This window comes from Eublepharis macularius, chromosome 13, assembly GCF_028583425.1.
Source record: "Eublepharis macularius isolate TG4126 chromosome 13, MPM_Emac_v1.0, whole genome shotgun sequence".
In the NCBI taxonomy this organism is placed as follows: domain Eukaryota; kingdom Metazoa; phylum Chordata; class Lepidosauria; order Squamata; family Eublepharidae; genus Eublepharis; species Eublepharis macularius.
The window spans coordinates 22,545,342-22,563,761 of record NC_072802.1 but is presented as its reverse complement, the minus strand read 5'-3'; the positions used below and the strand labels follow the sequence as shown (position 1 = coordinate 22,563,761).

The 18,420-nt window shown below is 45.5% G+C and overlaps 1 protein-coding gene across 1 annotated transcript; it reads right to left on the bottom strand.

The window, feature by feature from the left end:
• Nucleotides 1-1,757: 1,757 nt before the first annotated feature.
• On the bottom strand, nt 1,758-18,115 carry LOC129340921 (interleukin-20 receptor subunit alpha-like). Its single transcript, XM_054995819.1, has 5 exons — nt 18,044-18,115; nt 15,737-15,884; nt 12,115-12,290; nt 2,182-2,336; nt 1,758-1,910 (listed from the first exon to the last, which is right to left on the bottom strand). Exons 1-5 carry the CDS (start codon nt 18,081-18,083, stop codon nt 1,758-1,760), a joined length of 672 nt encoding a protein of 223 aa, XP_054851794.1. The 5' UTR covers nt 18,084-18,115.
• Nucleotides 18,116-18,420: the final 305 nt, after the last annotated feature.

Below are 18,420 nucleotides of genomic sequence, written 5' to 3'. Positions count from 1 at the left end.
GTTCTGAGAATGACACCAATATAATCCTATACGAAAGCACTGTACAAATGCTGCAGATTTCAATTTCTTAGGTCTGTCAATTATAAAAAGAAAGTTCATAGCCCTCGTGGCTGCAGAGATAGGCTTGAAAGAATGTGGGCGCTGCTTGGTAAAAAACCCAGAGCTAGAAGATTGCTGGATCAGATTTTCAGTGGTTCTGGGGGTAGGTGGTTCAGTGGACTGCACTAGAACCACAACTAGCAGATCCAAAACAGATCACATAAAGCAAAAAAACTGCAGTAAAAACAGATCACATAAAGTAAAGCAATGTATGCAAAATAAGATTACATAACTGTGTTTAATGATGCCTGTGATGAAATTTGGTCTCTCTTGGCACAGGAATGCTACTTCTTTTCTATTTAAAAGCAGAGCTTATAGGCAGTCAATTTACAAGGATTTTGGGATATCCCTTTTAATGTCTTTGTCATTTGGGAAATTGCCAGGGAAGGTCCAGCCAATCCAGCAGCATGTATGTAAACCTTCCCAAATAGTGTTCGTAATGTTTGTATTGTAGAGATACAGGCAGAGCCTTGGACAGGGAGAGGCAAGTAGATGTACTGGTTCACCCCATAGAAGGGTTTATTTTTTATATACAGGTGCTCTGGTTTGCAGCATGACAGCAGCCACTTGAAGGGTAAGAGATTCTTTATGGTTGCCTCCACCTAGAGTCTCTCTACAAGAGACATCTGACGTGTGAGGAACATGTGTCGGGAGATGCAATGGTACCTGTGATAGCCAAAGACTCTGTCAATTTCAGTTTTAGACTGGAAGGGTGAAATTGACAAAGGCTTCCAGGAGGCAAAGACGAAATTAACAAACCCTCCAAGGAGCGATGTCTGCTGGCTCAGTCTTAAACTATGCTTTCTGGCTAACATTGCGTCTCTCTACACTTGACAAACACATGCCGAGGGGACTCCTGTAGAGAGACTCCTAGAGCTTTTGCTCAAGTGGGTTGGGTTTTGGGGTTTTTTGGTGCATACATACAACATTGTCCTCAATTCATCCTCTTAGCAGTTTTTTGCTTATTTTGCTCCATTCTATCCTGTATAACTTCCTAAAGCTTATCTCAAGGAAGGTGTTTGTTATAAGTAAACACTTCTGAACTTGAAAAATAAATGATCTTGGAGGTTTCTCATACTAGCAACTCACAGACATCAAACATACATCAACATTGGGCTTTCATGTGAGGTTTCTAAATCAGGGGTCCCCAGGATTGTTGAGCCTGTGGGCAACCTTTAGAAGTTTGAGGATGCCACCATCAAAATGGCTGCCAAGGCAACCGGGGCAATCACAAAATGTTAGGAGGTTGAGATGGGCACGAACTGAAATACGAACCAAAATTAAGCACGAACCAGGCTGGTTTGTGGTTTGCGAACTACGGTTCGTCAGAGCCCATTTCTGACGAACCGCCAGAAACTTTTAGGCTGGTTCGTTTGGTTCGTCACTACAGACAGCCTCGTGCCAATCAATCAGTTTCCTAGGCAACAGGGGATGGAATTTCTGCAGACCTTCTGCTGACCTGGAACTGAACTTCTGCTGGCCCAGAAGTGACCTTCTGCTGGCCTAGAAGTGGTGGTTTTCTGACCTGGATGTGACGTTTTCATGAACCAAATGAACCAGTTCGCGAACCAGGGGTGGGGGTGTGGAAGTTCGTGGGTTGTGGGTTGTGAAGTTTGACGAACCACATGGTTCGTTTTTTTTCCAGTTCGTGCCCATCTCTAGTTGCAAGTCAGACATCCTTTTCCGGTGGAGGCAACTGTTTCTGAATCTGCACTGTCAAAGAAGATGCCTCCAGGCTTCTTCTGAAGCAGTTCCTGGTGCAAAGAGGTGAAGAAAAGCCAAAACTGGTTCTCTGCTTTGGCGATGAGATGCTTTGTCAAAGATGCAAATGGGCATCAGGAAACCCACAGGCACGTGCCACAGTGCTGATAAGCACCGCTTTGGGGATCACTGTTCTCAATGTTTCTGTCTGTTAGGGAGAAATCACGAATTCTCCATCCAAATACAGCAAGCCCACTGAGTAAAGAAGGCTGGTTACAGTCACTGAGACCCTGGAAGGATTTGTAAGAAAATGTTGATTCAAGACTGCCAAGATTTACTGACATCACACTAGCCTATTCAGCACTACTAAGTATTACTTACCATTGAGTGATCCTCTTTAGTGAGGGTCCTCTCATACGTCAACATTTTAAAGAATTTGGAGACGTTGTTGTCCGTTGGAATGTGTGGCAAAACAAAGACCGCAGTAAGACTGTCATATGTGGCAGCAAGAGACAGGTTAAGAGGGCCAATGACAGCTGGGCAGAGAAAGGGAGAAAAGAAGAGAGACAGCTGTCAGGTTTCCTTTCATCCATCAACACATTAGGAGGGTATGGCCATTCTTGCCTCCTTGCCTCAGGTCGACCTGTTCTTCCAAATGTTAGCATTTCTTCAATGACCTTCTTTGAGCAAGTCTGGGCTTCCTGAAAGTAGCTGCTGCTTGCCAAAATTTGGACACTACCAGCCATGCTGTTTGTTTGAGGCACAGTCTTCTGTTATGTTAAATGGCTCTTCCATTTTGCTCTGATACTGTCCATCAGTAGGCCAAGGGGAAATATGGACACTGAAGTTCAAACCTAGTTAAGATGTTGGACTGCAATGCAGCACTCTGCTGGTTCGAATTCCACTACTGCCATGAACTCACCAGGTGGCCTTGGGTAAGCCACTCCTCTCAGCCCCAGCTCCCCAGCTGCATTGTGGGGATAATAACACTGACTTTGTTCACCATTCTGAATATGGCACTAATCTATCCTCAAAGAGCTGTATCAGTAAAGAGATAGGGACCATAGACTTTACTACCATGTGCTACTATCTGCTATCTCTTGCTTTAAGTATGACCCAAGCTGTGTAGTTCTTAGATTTGCTTATGTTTTGTTTCAGCATTTTTTCAACTTTGTATTGGATTTCTGCTGGCTTTAAATCTCTGCAAATTTGCATTTATACCCCCAATTACATTGTTTGTTGAAACTGACCGCACTAACGCATACTGTGTCATCCACCTTGAATCTCAGTGAGAAAGGCAGACTATAATTAGAATAAACAAGCAAACAAACAAACTGTTGTTGTTGTCATTTTTTCCAACCTACCTAGAATCATAGAATCATAGGGTTAGAAGGTACCACTAGGGTCATCTAGTCCAACCCCCTGCACAACACAGGAAATGCACATTTACCTCCCCCCCACACACCCAGTGACCCATACTGCATGCCCAAAAGATGGCAAACCTCAGAATGTTCTAGTCTGTGGGGCAAGAGCATATCGGTAGCGAGTAGAGATGGACATGAACCAAAATATGAACCAAAGTTTGTCACAAACCGAGCTAGGTCATGATTTGTAAACTGGCGGTTCGTCAGAGCCCATTTCTGACTAACAGCAACAAACTTTAGGCCAGTTCATTTGGTTCATTTTTTGGTTTGTCACTAGAGGTGTGCACCCCCTCGGGTTTCAATCAGGGTATGCTCCATAAAGATTCAGGAATCTTTATGGAGCACACCAAAGCTCAAAGCAGCACTTTACCTAATCCAGGCTGCATATTAGACAAGTGTAGCTTATTCTTTTGCCTTCCAATGAGCCGCAGCATGAAGAAATTCAATTTTGATATGCCAAAGTTAGGTACATCATCACGCAGGCCATGGTTGCCCCAGGAGCGCTCCTGTACTCCATGGGAGAGGTCCAATTTGGCCCAGATATCGCTAAATTCTGACTGGATCAGGCCTGAATAGGCCTGGAATGGGCCGCTTTGCCGCAGGTGAGCACTCCCCCACCCAGCAGTAACCGGATCTAGGCCATTTCAGGCCCAAATTGAGCGAAAACGAAACAGGCTGCCACCACATAGGAGAGCACTCCCCTGCCTGGCAGTGGTCCGAACCTGACCATTTACAGCCCAATCTGGGAAGTGACATCATCATGCAGTCCTGGGAGCGTGTGTGTGCATGTATTGACAGGCGCACCACCTCCTCCTGGGAGTTGGCCCAGGTGAGAGTTCCCCCACCTCTTTCCCCAGAAAAAAGCCCAGCTAACAGAGGTGGTCTGCCATTGCCTGCCTCTGCAACCCTGGTCTTTGTTGGAGGTCTCCCATCAAATTACTAACCATGGCTGACCCTGCTTAGCTTCTGGAGATGCCGGGGCTTGATCCTGGCCATTCTACATGTAGAGCAGATGCTCTGCCACTGAGCTACAACCCCTTCCTGATGGTAGATATTCCAGTTTAAATATTAGCTGGAAGTGCAACGTCTCCTTCCGACATTGCAAGCTTTGCATGCAGAGAGCTGTATCCACCTCTTGAAACGGAGAGTATGAAACGCTGTGACCAAGTCAGTTCAGGATCCTGATAGGTTCTACATTTTCTGTTAGAGGCTTTACTGCAAATGGAAGGAGCATATGCTTGGGTGATTGGGGCTTTGTCATGCCACCGGTAAGAGCATATACCACCTCCTGACCAAAGGAGGACACAAGCCTGCAGAAATGTGCAGGGGTATTATCCATCTTCTGTGTTCCAGTGACTATTTTGCATAAGAATTCGGTAAGGGATTCATCATAATCACCTTCTAATATGTTGAACATTTGCCAAACTCACAAAACTAAAAGCTCTTTCTTTGCATAAATGCTAAGTTACCTATTATCCAGTTATGTTGGATAAAAATGCATAACATGTCAATCTCTTCTCATCTCATGTACCTGGGTGCAGATTGGACCAGGCAGTAGGGGATGGGAAAGGACTCTGCCTGAGACTCTGGAGCGCTGCTGCCAGTCCAAGTAGACAAGATTGACCTTGATGGAACGAGGGTCTGAATCAGTACGAGGCAGTTTCATATGTTCACCTTTGCCTGCGATAATGTAGAGCGGTTAGAGGACACACTCAGGGGCAAGGGGACATCATCACACAGTCAATGGGATTGCTGTCCAGCTGAAGCTCATTGGGCCTCTTTTGCCTCAAGGCCTCATGTAGTGAAACCCAAGAACGGAAGCATTTCTAGCTAGTCATTTATGTTACCAGTGTACAACACTGGCAAAAGTGTAGGCGTTTCAAGAACTTATAGTCTAGATCAAGATGGGTAGCTGTGTTAGTCTGTCTCTAGCAGTAGAAAACAGCAAGAGTCCAGTAGCACCTATAAGACTAACAAAATTAGCGGTAGGATATGAGCTTTTGGAAGCCACAGCTTACTTCTTCAGATGGTATCCACTGTTATAGTTTAGAGGTAGATACCAAGACATCATCCTGCTGTACCTTGCAGAAGAATCTCATGCTGTTTCTGGCACACGTGTCTAACCATGAAGACCAATCAACATGCAGCTGGACAGGCTGTAACATCCTTGTCTGTGGCGAGGTCACCCTTTTGCTATTTGCCCACAATAATTGCTCCTATAACTGGAATACCAACTGTTGGTGAGGTCCTAAACCGATCTACCAACATAATGCAGTCTCTATTTAGTTTGTGTTTGATCAGGTACTTTATACAAAAGCAGATCTCAGAAGCTAAGCAGGGTCAGCCATGGTTAGTAATTTGATGGGAGACCTCCAACAAAGACCAGGGTTGCAGAGGCAGGCAATGGCAAACCACCTCTGTTAGCTGGGCTTTTTTCTGGGGAAAGAGGTGGGGGAACTCTCACCTGGGCCAACTCCCAGGAGGAGGTGGTGCGCCTGTCAATACATGCACACACACGCTCCCAGGACTGCATGATGATGTCACTTCCCAGAAGTGACATCATCACGCAGGCCATGGTTGCCCCAGGAGCGCTCCTGTACTCCATGGGAGAGGTCCAATTTGGCCCAGATATTGCTAAATTCTGACTGGATCAGGCCTGAATAGGCCTGGAATGGGCCGCTTTGCCGCAGGTGAGCACTCCCCCACCCAGCAGTAACCGGATCTAGGCCATTTCAGGCCCAAATTGAGCGAAAACGAACCTGAAACAGGCTGCCACCACATAGGAGAGCACTCCCCTGCCTGGCAGTGGCCCGAACCTGACCGTTTACAGCCCAATCTGGGCCGTTTTGGGTGCAGATTGGGCCAAAATGGGCCCAAAGTTGCCTGGATTGGCCTGGAACAGGCTGCTGCCACATGGTAGAGCACTCTCCCGCCTGACAGTGGCCCAATCCTGGCCGTTTTGGGCCTGATCCTAGCTGTTTTGGGCCTGAATTGGGCCCAAAATGGCTGAAAGGAGCTCAAAATGGCCATGATCGGGCAGCTGCTGAATGGGGGAGTGTTTCCCCACCTGGCAGAGACCTGATCTTGGCCATTTCGGGCCCAATCCTGGTCATTTTGTGCCCAAATTGGGCCCAAAATGGCCAAAGGGGCCCAAAATCACAAGGATCGGTCTGCTGTGGGGTGGGGGAGTCTTCTCCTGCCTGGCAGAGGCCCGATGCTGGCCATTTTGGGCCCAATGCTGGCCATTTTGGGACTGAATTTGGCCCAAAATGGCCCAAAGGGGCCCAAAATAGCCAGGATTGGGCCCAAAATGGTCAGGATCCGGCTGCTGCCAGGTGAGGGAGTGTTCTCCTGCCAGACAAAGGCCCAATCATGGCCATTTGGGGCCCGATCCATGCTGTTTTGGACCTGAAATGGGCCTAAAATGGCCTAAATGGCTGCAAAACAGCACTCCCTCTTCTGGCATCGGCTCAATCCTGGCTGTTTTGGCCCTGATCTGGGCTATTTTGGCTCTAAATGGTCAAAAGAGGCCATTTTAAAAATACCCATGTGATACCAGTCACGTGGGTATTTTAAAGAGGTGCCAGAACACCATTCTGGGCCGTTCTGCCTCAAAAAAGCCCTGACTGTTAGTCTCTTGCCATGAAAACCCCAACAGAGTTCGCCATAAGTCAGCTATGACTTGAAGGCACTTTCCTCCACCATTTCACACTATATGTGAGGGTGATCTGGCTGCGACATCTGTCACTCCATTGATCGCCAGGGTTGATTCTACTAATCTGGCTGGCAAGGCAGATGTTCTTTTCCTTCCTTACCACTCCATGTGAGTCCCTCCCGAAGCTGCGTGCTCGTTGGAAGAGGATGACCATCCCAGATAGAAGAAGCGTACCATTATTTGGTCAAGAGTATACAATATATGCACTTTTTTGGCCAACATTGGTAAGTAGTTTCCAGATGATAGACTGCAGGTTTTGTCCACTGGGTCATGCATAGTTGCAGAAGGTTCAGTAGCTGGGGTAATATACAGTCACAAGTATAACTGTGCACTCAGACTTCACAAACCAGTTTATGAAGCGCTCATGTGGCTAGCATGGGGAGAGGGGAGGACACTCATTCATGGAGAAGTTATTGTGGATTTAGTTGGATTAAATGGCAAACACCATAAGAGTTTCTGACTCTCTAAAGTTCATATCCTGGAAATCTAGTTCATCTTTAAGCTGCTACTGGACCCAAACCTTGCTCTTCTACTACAAGCCAACACAACTACCCACCTCAAAATATCAATGAACGTGCAAGATCAGCCTGGAAAGAAAATCGATTCTCATCCTAAATTTAACACAAGCTACTTAAAGTTAAAGAAAAACTTTCCATTCCCTCTCTCACTTCTTACTGGATCTGCAAGCAAGTGGGGCGGGGGTGGGAGGGGTGTAATTAGTGAAAAGATCAACATTCTTCAGACTGCAAATGACACGGCAGCCCAAACTTTCTGTCGCTGCTCATAGGGGCCCCCTCTGGCCCCCAAAGCAGAATGGGCATAGCTCAGGGATACACACACAAATCTGCAAAAAGAAATTAACACTCACAGAGAGACACACAAAGTAGCTGGCTGAGGAGAATTAAAGTGAGACAGCAAGGAAGAGAGAGAGAGAAGATGCAGAGAGGTAGGAAAGCAGATTTGCTGTTCGTAAATGCTCAGGAACGTGAAAAAATATGGGTGCAAAGTAATTATTCCTCCCACCAGGGAAAGTCCTTTCTTACATGGTAGGCATGTGGGCTGATGAAGGTGGGTTGCAGAACAGCTGAAAGACTGAGGACCAAGCTACAAGTGACGAATTACTCTTGAATGGCAAGTGAACAGACTCACGTGTATTCCTCCCTGTTCACTGGCGCTCCACTTGCACTCCACTCGATCACGTAGTCTGTTCACTTGCCATTCAAGTGTCATTCATCACTTGTAGCTTGGCCCACAGTGGCTCCTGCTGAAGTCAGATTGACTTCAGCTGCAGGAAGGGCCAGGCACCAGAGATCACACCTCAGGCAGCCTCTTGACAGCCTGTCCTGATGGAGCGCCCGCATGTAAGAGAGGTGCTGGTATGCAGTATTGCTGCATTCCAGCAGAGAGAGAAAATGCCCCACCTAAGTACATGAAGAGGTTGCAAGAGAAAACTCTTGATGCAACAACTGATGAGGCCTGTTTCAAGATCACCAGAGACCTTTGGGAAGAAGTATAGGAGCTAAAGTCAATACATGAAGCAGCTGACCAATAGGATGCCGCTGCAGGCGTTATATGCAGCAAAGGGTGGGACAAAATCTATTGTTTCAGAAGACAGAGATGTACTCATAGCAAACCTTGGATTTGCAAGTGAAATATGTCTGTTAAATGTGGAATGAAGTGTCACACAAGATTTACTGAGATAAGCAAACTTGGAAGTTCCCTTGGACAGAATGTATAATAATAATAATAATAATAATAATAATAATAATAATAATAATAATAATAATAATAATAATAATAATAGATTTATATACCACCCTTCAGGATGATTTAACATCCTGTACATTATTATTATCCCCACAACAAAACATCCTGTGAGGTGGGTGGGCTGAGAGAGCTAGAAGCTGTGACTGACCCAAGGTCACTCACGTAGAGGAGTGAGGAATCAAACCCGGTTCTCCAGATTAGAGTCCTGCGCTCTTAACGACTACACCAAACTGGCTCCTTGTTGCCTTCGCCAGGTGTGCCTTTGCTGGGCGTGATACTGTGAGTACTTTTGCAGGTCAAATTAAGTTACTTCCCTTGAAGCTACTGGGAAAAGTCACGAACTGCCAGGACACAATCAGTCAACTAGGAAAGACATGGGGTATCTCTAAATTGCTGTTTGAGAAGGTACAGCAATTCACCTGTCAAATGTATGTTCCAAAGACTTGCACAACTTATGTAAATGAAATAAGCTATAAATGTTTTGGTGACAGACATGGAGAGGTGGCGTCCAGCCACCTTCCACCATGCACAAATTGCCTATTCACGCACACAGGGCCCACTTCCAGGCAGGAATTTGGAAGAGCAGCTGGCAAAACCAGCCAAATGTACCTAACCCAAATGATTATATTACAGACAGAGATGGTAATAGTGTCATTGAATGAATGCATAAATCATTAGTACCAATTGCAATACCGAAGATATTATGATTCAAGTATCAACTGCCAAACTGCTCATGCCTGTCCTATGGACTTACTTGCACTGTTATGTGTAAATTACAGACATGTAACAACCAGGATAAAAAACAGATGCTGACACTCAGGGGTTTTTTTCTGGGAAAAAAGGTGGTGGAACTCAGTGGGTTGCCCTCGGAGAAAATAGTCACATGGCTGGTGGTCTCGTCCCCTGATCTCCAGACAGAGGGGAGTTTAGATTGCCCTCCATGCCGCTCAGGGGGTGGGGCCACTGGTCATGTGACCATTTTCAAGAGGTTCCGGAGCTCCGTTCCACCGCGTTCCTGCTGAAAAAAAGCCCTGCTGACACTGCAGTTGAACTTGAGGATTCAGAAGATGACTTCCGTGATCATGAACATTAAAAATAGTGTGAACAAACATTAGATGTTAGCAGTTGAGAAATGATAATGTAAGATTTGAAAATAAAAACGATGTTGAACATTGCTGAACTCACAACATTAAAAGCTTTTTCATAGCAGTAACACAAAGTTATCTATTATCTAGTTACATTGGTTAAAAATCACGTAACATGTGGATTTGTTCTCATGTTCCTAACTGTGGCATATCAAACAGAAATTCATCATGCTGTGCTCATTGGAAACACAAAAGAAGGAGCGACAATTGTCTAATACCCTTTAGGTGACTATTTGGATTAGGAAAAGCATCATATGCCATAAGCCTGAAAAAAAAGACTTTTTCCTTGATTTATGCCTTATATCACACAAACAGAAATGGATAGAGGCACTATTAGAGTTAGTTGTTTGTAGGGGAATTTATTAACTGTCTCACAGTGCTTTAAAATTTGAAAGTGGCCACTTGGGACATGAGTTATAGTTCAAATTAGAAAAGATAGGAAAAATTGGCTGTAGCCATCTTGATTTGAGTTCAGTGGCAGCTTAAAGACCAACAAGATTTCCAGGGTACAAGCTTTCAAGAGTCAGAGCTCCCTTTTTCAGATACCTAAAAGCTCTGACTCTCAAAAGCTTATATCCTAAAAATCTTGCTGGTCTCTAAGTTTCTACTAGACTCAAATTCTGCTGTTCTACTGCTGACCAACACAGCTAGCCACCTACAGCCAATCAGAATAGGTTATCACATCAAAATATAATACATAGACATATACCTTTTAGAAAAACATAAAGAGGTTTTGTCACCTTAGTTGATACCAAAATCGGGTCTGGCCCACGGACTATACTTCAAAATACCACAATATGGGCTGGAGGATTCCGGTCCAGTAGCAACTTAAAGACCAACAACATTTTCAGGGTACCCAACTAAGGAAGCTTTAACTTTCGAAAGCTCGTACCCTGGAAATCTAGTTGTTCTACTGGACCTGAATCTTGCTGTTCTACTGCAGACCAACATGGTGTCAGGTGCTTACCAACCCCCTGCTGGCATGATGGTATTCTAGTGCTAATGTGGTGTTTATGTTTCTGTGCTGGGACTGTGCTTTGACTATGCTTGCTTCCAGAGAGGAAATGCATGGGGCTGGGAAACTATGCAAGGGAGGCGGCTGTTATCTGTTATCTCCACTGTTTCTCTTCAGCTTGGGAAGGAGTGCAAAGCTGGACACTGTGGCCTTGGAAGCACCATACACCACCGCTGCTGACTTCCTGCCCTCTCACTGACCATAGATGACCGTTAGACTGGGGGGGAGTGGTTCCAAATGCCTGGGCTTTGGGGAACAATATATGCTAGTTAGCAGAGCTCATTTCAAGGGGGAATGCGCAGGAACGCAGTTCCGGCAGTTCCCCAAAGAGGTCACATATCAGGTGACCCCGCCCACCCTACTCTCAGCCATTTTGGGCCCATTTCTGCCTGGATTGGGACTCACCCAACACGCAGCCATTTTGGGCCTGTTTCAACCTGGATTGGGGCCGAAATGGCCCGGATCGGGCCTCTGACGGGTGGTAGATCACTTTCCCACTCAGCAGCGGCCCGATCCTTACCATTTTGGGCCCCTTTTTGGCCATTTTCAGCACCTTTTTGCCATTTTGGGCACAATTTCGGCCCTGAATGGCCGGGATTGGGTCCAAAAGAGCCAGGAGAGGTGACGTCATGGGGTGTGGCATATGCAAATCAGTTATACTAATGATACACTTCTGGTGATGGCAAGAGGTGTGGCATATGCTAATGAGTTATGCTAATGAGTCCCTCCAGCTCTTTTTCTACAAAATGACCTCTGCTTGTTGGTGTATGTCATTCCTAGCAAAGAAGGAGTAGGTTCATGACTCTAGTAGCTTTTCAATAAAGTGCTTTGACTGCTCTCAGTGAGGTCTGTTTGAGAGTTACTTGGCAGATCCTCACACATGGCTGTGAGGCCCACCTGAGAATATGGGCTGGAAGTGACTTTACCTGACGCTAACTATGCTCTGCCCTGGTCAGTATATACGCAAGAGCCTTCCGAGGAGTTCTACAGTAAACCGCCCTGAGGTTCATAGCAGAAGAAACCGGGAGCAACAACACACTCAAATCATCAAGCCAGCTATCTGTCAAAGCAGAGGTGAAAACAATTTGCCAAGACTAGGTGTGTAGGTTCTGGTCTGCTAAGGTATGGCCAAGATCTTACAGGGTGAGCAGAGCTAAGTAACAGCTAACGAGTATGTTTTCCCTTTCCCACTCAAGGATCTGCTCCGCATCCCTTTCCCATCCTCAGCACAAAAAACAGGTTTCTTACTGTCTGAGTAAGGCTGCAGCACTTCAGTAAAGGCCCATTCAGACAGCCTGGCTCCATCACGTACTCTCACTCTGGCTCTGTAATGATCAAATGGATCCGGCAGCAGAAGTTTGCTCCTCTCTCTCGTCTTATTTCCTTGACAGGATGTCACTTTGGTCCATTTAGGAACATTCCTGCTAAGAAGATGAAACAGTATGATGAGATCCCCCTTCTTCGACGCTTGCTTAGCCCCTGTCTTATAAGGAAGCTTCCGTTTTAGGGTTCCTGAAAGGAAACAGCGAAGTATGACGATAACACTACAGTGGGGAGCACACCAAAGATCCATCTAGTCGAGTTTCCTGCTTCCTGCAGGGCCAGCCAGAAGTTTCTCAGACAACCTACAGGAAGGGTGCAGTGGCCAACGCTTTCCCTCGGTGTGTCCTCTAGCAACTGGTATTGCAAGGTACACTGCCTCTGAACTTGAGCTTTGATTTAGTAACTTGGGTAATAGTCTTTGATGGACTTGTTGTTGGGTTTCCTTTTGCAAGTGTCCTACGTTCAGTCATGAAAGAGTTAAATTGTTATTCTGTTTGTTTAGTCAGATTGCTAGTTATCATAGGACCACTTAGGCTTCGAGAAAAAGTTTCCACCAGAGAAAATGGGAGTATTTAGTCTTGATGAAGGAATCTAGGAATGTCTATTGGATGAGCCAGTTTATTGGGGAGGGGCAATTAGCTAGCAACATATACTAAGGTTTTATTGGTCTTTGTTCACTGTGTCTGAGGGGGAGAGAAGATGTAGAAGATGCAGCTTCTTCTCAGATGCAACTTCTTTGCTCAGTCGCAGTCTCTAAGTTTCTCTCTCTAAGTTCCTAGTCTAGTCAAGATGTAGTCAGTCAGCTCTTTATTGTTTTTCTACCAAATGTACCCTTTTTATCCTGTTATGTAGTAAAGTATTTTTATACAGCAGAACCACAGAAGTCTGTCTACTTATTTCCACTGTGCTGCTAATATCAAACTCTGCTACTCTGCTACCCCCCCCCCAGTACTTATCCTCCATGAATTTGTCTAAACCCCTTTTAAAGTCATTTGAGTTAAAGGCCATCACTTCTTCCTATGGCAGCGAGTGCCATTTATGAAACACACATTGAGTGAAGAAGTCCGTTATTCCATCCTGATTCTACAGCCCATCAGGTTCTAGTATTTGTGGGGAAAGGTTGAACTTATGTCAAGGAGAGATAGTATGGCCGTTTTCACACGCACTTGTAAGCCTCCAGAAGATCACGTGAAACTTACTACGTGAAGCATCTTCCTAGTGCAATTTCCTGGCATGATCCTCTTTAATGGCGCAATGACGTCAGAAATTGCACCACGAAACGGGATCGTGCCGCGAAATCCGGCTAGGAAGACACTTCATGTTGTGAGTTTCGCGTGATCTTCCGGAGGCTTTGGGCATGTGAAAACGGCCTCCATAGCACAGAATTCATACTTGATGCAGATTTAAACAATAGAATGCCAAGTCCTTATGATAGGAGAGCCAAGATTTGACATTCATTTCAATGTAAGGTACTGGCCATGACCTACAAAGTCTTGGATCCACATGCCTCTCCTACTGGACTGGACTGCGACTTCACTCAACTGAACTGTTCCATTGATACGACAGTTCTAATCCTTTATAAAAATGTCCTTCTGAACATTTGTTTTGCACATTGTGCAAAATGATAGAGGTGTGGGGACTTTGTGGCCTCTTCAGGTCGGCTGTTCCATACGGTGGGAGCCATAACAGAGAATAATCATGCGTGGGCAGTTGCCGATCTCACCCATTTGTAGGATGACACATTTGCAGTGCAACTGCAATGAAGTGCCCATGCATATTTTATTCTCTAGCATAAATATTTATTCTCTAGTATATTTATTCTCTAGTATAAATATGCATAGGCAGTTCATTGCAGTTGCACCTCTATCGTTTTGCAGAATGTGCAAAACAGATGTTCAGGAGGGCATTTTTATAAAAAGATTAGAACCAGGGCTTTTTTTTCAGCAAGAATGCGGTGGAATGGAGTTCCGGCTCCTCTTGAAAATGGTCACATGGCCGGTGGCCCCGCCCCCTGATCTCCAGGCAGAGGGGAGTTGAGATTGCCCTCCGAGCTGCAGCACAGAGGGCAATCTAAACTCTGGAGATCAGGGGGTGGGGCCACCAGCCACGTGACCATTTTCACCAAGGGTGATTTAAACTGAAAAACTCCCCCCTTGTTCCAGCTGACCCAAAGTGACGTCATTGTGCAGTCCTGAGTTCCACCACTGAGTTCCACCACCTCTTTTCCCGGAAAAAAGCCCTGATTAGAACTGTAGTATCAATGGAACAACTCAGGCAGATGCTTATGTAAGGGAATAAGGTTGTAGTCTATTGCAATGTTTGTTGTATGTACCACCTTGCATTTACTGTACTGTCTTCTATGTTTGTAATCTATCACTGTATACTACAGTATGTCATACCATAGAGATTTTTTTGTTTTCATTGTTTTCTAGTTCTGTAATCCTATTGCACTGCTTAATGGAGGTCTTTGCTGCCTGCTTGTATTTTTTTAAAATACTTTGCAATTCTCCTTGAGTTTCAGTGAGGAAAGTGGCTATACATGATATACATGGGCTGTATTCTTGGAAATCAGAGCAGCCTTTGATGGCAGTTGTAGATGTACTGGGGACAGGAAAGGGACTTCTTTAGCATTTTATTTAGTAAGAAAATCAAGGAACTGTTTTTCCGTCCAGTGATTCTCAAAGCAGAGAACAACCACTTAACAAACCACTAAACATGAATAACCACCCACACCCAGGGCTTTTTTTCAGGGGGAACGCAGGGGAACGGAGTTCCGGAACCTCTTGAAAATGGTCACATGGCTGGTGGCCCCGCCCCCTGATCTCCAGACAGAGGGGAGTTGAGATTGCCCTCCGCGCCGCCGAGCAGCGCAGAGGGCAATCTCAACTCCCCTCTGTCTGGAGATCAGGGGGTGGGGCCACCAGCCATGTGACCATTTTCTCGGAGGGCAACCCACTGAGTTCCACCACCTCTTTTCCCAGAAAAAAAGCCCTGCCCACACCCAACCACCTCACGCACACGCACAAGAAAACCAGAAGTGGGAAAACTACATAAAAGCCAATAAAATCAAAGAGGCACAAATATCAGGGCAGAAACAGATGAAAATCAGGTCACCAATCTCCATCTGTCCCTCTGAGGTAAATGGCGTGTGTGTGCAGCCATAATTCAGAAGGTAGAGGGGTGGGGTTTTTACCTTCCCCCTCCCCACTCAGTCTTGCTTCTTGAAACTAGCCTCATCATACTTTTAATAGCATTTTAAAGGGAGAAAGATTTGGGGGTTTTTAAGGACACATTTTCGTCTTTAAAACACTAAAAATAACACAGGGAGCTCAGTTCAGTGAAACTGAATCGGGGCTGAAAGGTTAAATCCCCTCTCCCCTTCCTGAGTGGTCCTGCATGTACATTTCACCTTTGACAGGTGGTCAGAGAACTGTAGTATTTATCAGGTTATTTGTGCCCTAAAGATTCCTTTTAGTCTGTTGAAAAGGGTCAAGAACACAGATCTTGTGCATCTCAACTTTGTATGCAAAATCAAGGATCACCATACCTACTTATTATCTCTACTTCATACTCTGTGCTGTTGGTGAGGTCTGGAGATGGGTGCCAGGTCAAGAAGGTGTCACAGTTTATAGATGTGAGAGTCACATTTTGTGGAGGACGTAAAAGAGCTCCTTGAACTGAGGAACCTAAGGACTCTGGAAAGAGAAAAGCTCCAAAGAGTTGTTTGCATCACAGGACAAAACCCCCAACCCCTCTCTAGTTATAAGTGGAAATCCAGAGAGAGCACGTGCTTAGAATTCAGCAGAAAAGAAGAGTGGGAGCAGAGAGTGGCCATTGCACGGATATTCTATCTTTTTGAGTTTTATGGGTACAGAAGAATCTTAGGTTGCATCCACGCAGCAAGGATTCTCTGTTCTGCATGCATAGCTGTTGTGAACGCAGACAATTTGCATTGTCAACAAAGCATCCACACCAGCATTTTCTGTGCACTTTTCCCCATCAGCCACAATTTTTTGTACTTCCCCACCTCCCACCGTACCAATGGAGAGAATTTCTAATTTAATCAGTAATTGTTATAGCAGCATAGCAATTACTGATTTAAGAAGCTTTCAAAAAAACCTTCAGCGCCGCAGCAGGAAAAATGGCTGCTCTTGGGGTGCCATCAGAAGAAAAAGGCGGGACCTTCAAAAATGTACACCTTCCTGTCCAGACAGCTAATATGCCTGGAGAAAAATCATAGTAAATCATATTAAATCAGATTTTTAAAACATGCTAAGGATGGGGAAAACATGGAAAGCGGGGAAGTAGGGGGTGATGTCATGTGGATGTCCACAAAACAGCACCCCGGTTTGGAAACGAAGGCGAACAATAAAACTTAGGTATCCATTACCCAGGCAGCGAATCTACAGGAGTGGAGTCTGAGGAAGCGGCTTTCACAGACCACGTAACAATAAGCCTTCAAGTTTGCAGGCTTACTCATGGGACTCCCTCCTCTTGCATGAAGCTCAGATATCAGACTTTATTTCCTGGGATGTACAATGCCAACTGCTGGAAGCAGGGTCAGTTCCAGGGTTTTTTTGTGGGGGGGGGGCTCAGCAGAGAATGCTCAGGGCCCCCCATACCCATTACTAGGCTTCCCTTCTTGCCCTCCCATACACCTGCCACCACCTGCCTGTGCATCCTTCCTTTGCCCACCTGTAAGCTCTCCCCCCACCTGTCCATGGTGCCTGCATGCCCTTTCCTCAATGATGCTGAGTGGTGGGTGCAACTGGGAGTGCCATTGCCATGGCCACCAGGAATGCTGATGCTCTATGCACCACCCACATGTCCTTCTCCAGCAGCACTAGGCAACATATGCAGCCTGGGAGCAGAGGTGACAAAGCACTCAGAAGCAGGCAGTGGAAGGGTGTGCGTGCAGTCATCAGAGGAGATGAGCGAATAGGGAGTCAGCAGCAGTAGGCCCCACCTGAAGCCACAGGTCCTGGCAGCTGCCCCACTTTGTCATGTGCTGATTCCAGCCCTGGCAGGAGGGGGGAAACAACAGGGGATGGATATTTCCTTAATGCCCTCCTTGCAGGCTTCCTGGAAACATCTGATTGGCTACTGCAGGAGAGTGGCTGTTACACTATTAAACTGATCTTCAGACAGCTTCAACAAGACTTTTTTCACATTCCTGTACTAGATTCTTTTAAAAGCAAATTATTGCAATAGTTTCAGCCAGTTCAGTTCTGGCTGTTGCTGGCCTTGTTCCAGTTTCAACTCCTTTCTTTTCTCCTCCCTCCCTCCACCCTACAGTAAGACTTCCGCATTCAAGAAACCATTTCTTAACTGTTAGCTCCCATAGAGGAAATATCAATTGATTATCCCAAATGATTGTCAAAAGTTTTCACAAAAGAGGGTCAGCTCATCACTGACTCACCAGAATCGCATTTTCCTTGCAATACTCATATGCTGGCATAAATCTCCTTCCTATGGTTGCTCTTATCGATGACAAAATATTTTGAATGTAGTACAAGAGTCTTCTGTTGGAAAACTAATCATTGAGTTTCTTCTTTAGCATTTAGGCTATCCCAGGTATTTTGGATTTTTGGTTCATTTTTGCTCAAAATTATCCTCAATATAACCCCTGTACTGTTCATGCATAACATTTTGCTGCTTCCTAGTAAAATGTTTGCTAGGGGATTATCTGGTTGCATAATTGCTCCCTTCCTCTAAAAACCTTCTTGCCCTGCAAAGGTACATGTCGCTTTGATGGCCCTGTAATAAAAGAAATCATCAGGAGGACAAAGCAGCAGAAAGATTCTCATAAACTGGCTCACAAGTTGTATTTGACAGTGGGAGAAATCAGACTTACCATAACAGAAGGCATTGCCAAGAATGAGAAAAATAACCATCCCTTGTGCAACAACCTGGTCCTTCACTGAGGGGACTTGGGTCCACTTCCATCTGTCTCCAAGCATCTCATTTGCATCAGGGCAGAAAAACGAACCAGGAGAATGCATGAACAGGCTCCACTCTGTTCTCCCATCATACCAGTGACGAAGCTAATTAGAGATCAATGACAGCATTCTTTATTAAACATGTGGAGCAAAACCAGGTTGGCTCAGAGACATGCCTTTTGTATGAGTTCTGTCAACTTGTAAGCAGAAGGCTGGCCGCTATCCATCTTGAGGATGACTCACAAACTTCCTCCTTCTGAACTTTCGACTGAGTGCATCACCCGACTACAGG

Excerpts from the sequence above, each read along its gene's own strand:
- LOC129340921 (XM_054995819.1), bottom strand. The coding sequence starts at position 18,083 with ATGGTTATTTTTCTCATTCTTGGCAATGCCTTCTGTTATG. Across the intron at positions 12,291-15,736 it reads GAAGTAGAGATAATAAGTAG|CAGGAATGTTCCTAAATGGA; the intron begins GTATGGTGATCC and ends TCATCTTCTTAG. Across the intron at positions 1,911-2,181 it reads CTAAAGAGGATCACTCAATG|CATCTCATCGCCAAAGCAGA; the intron begins GTAAGTAATACT and ends TCTTTGACAAAG.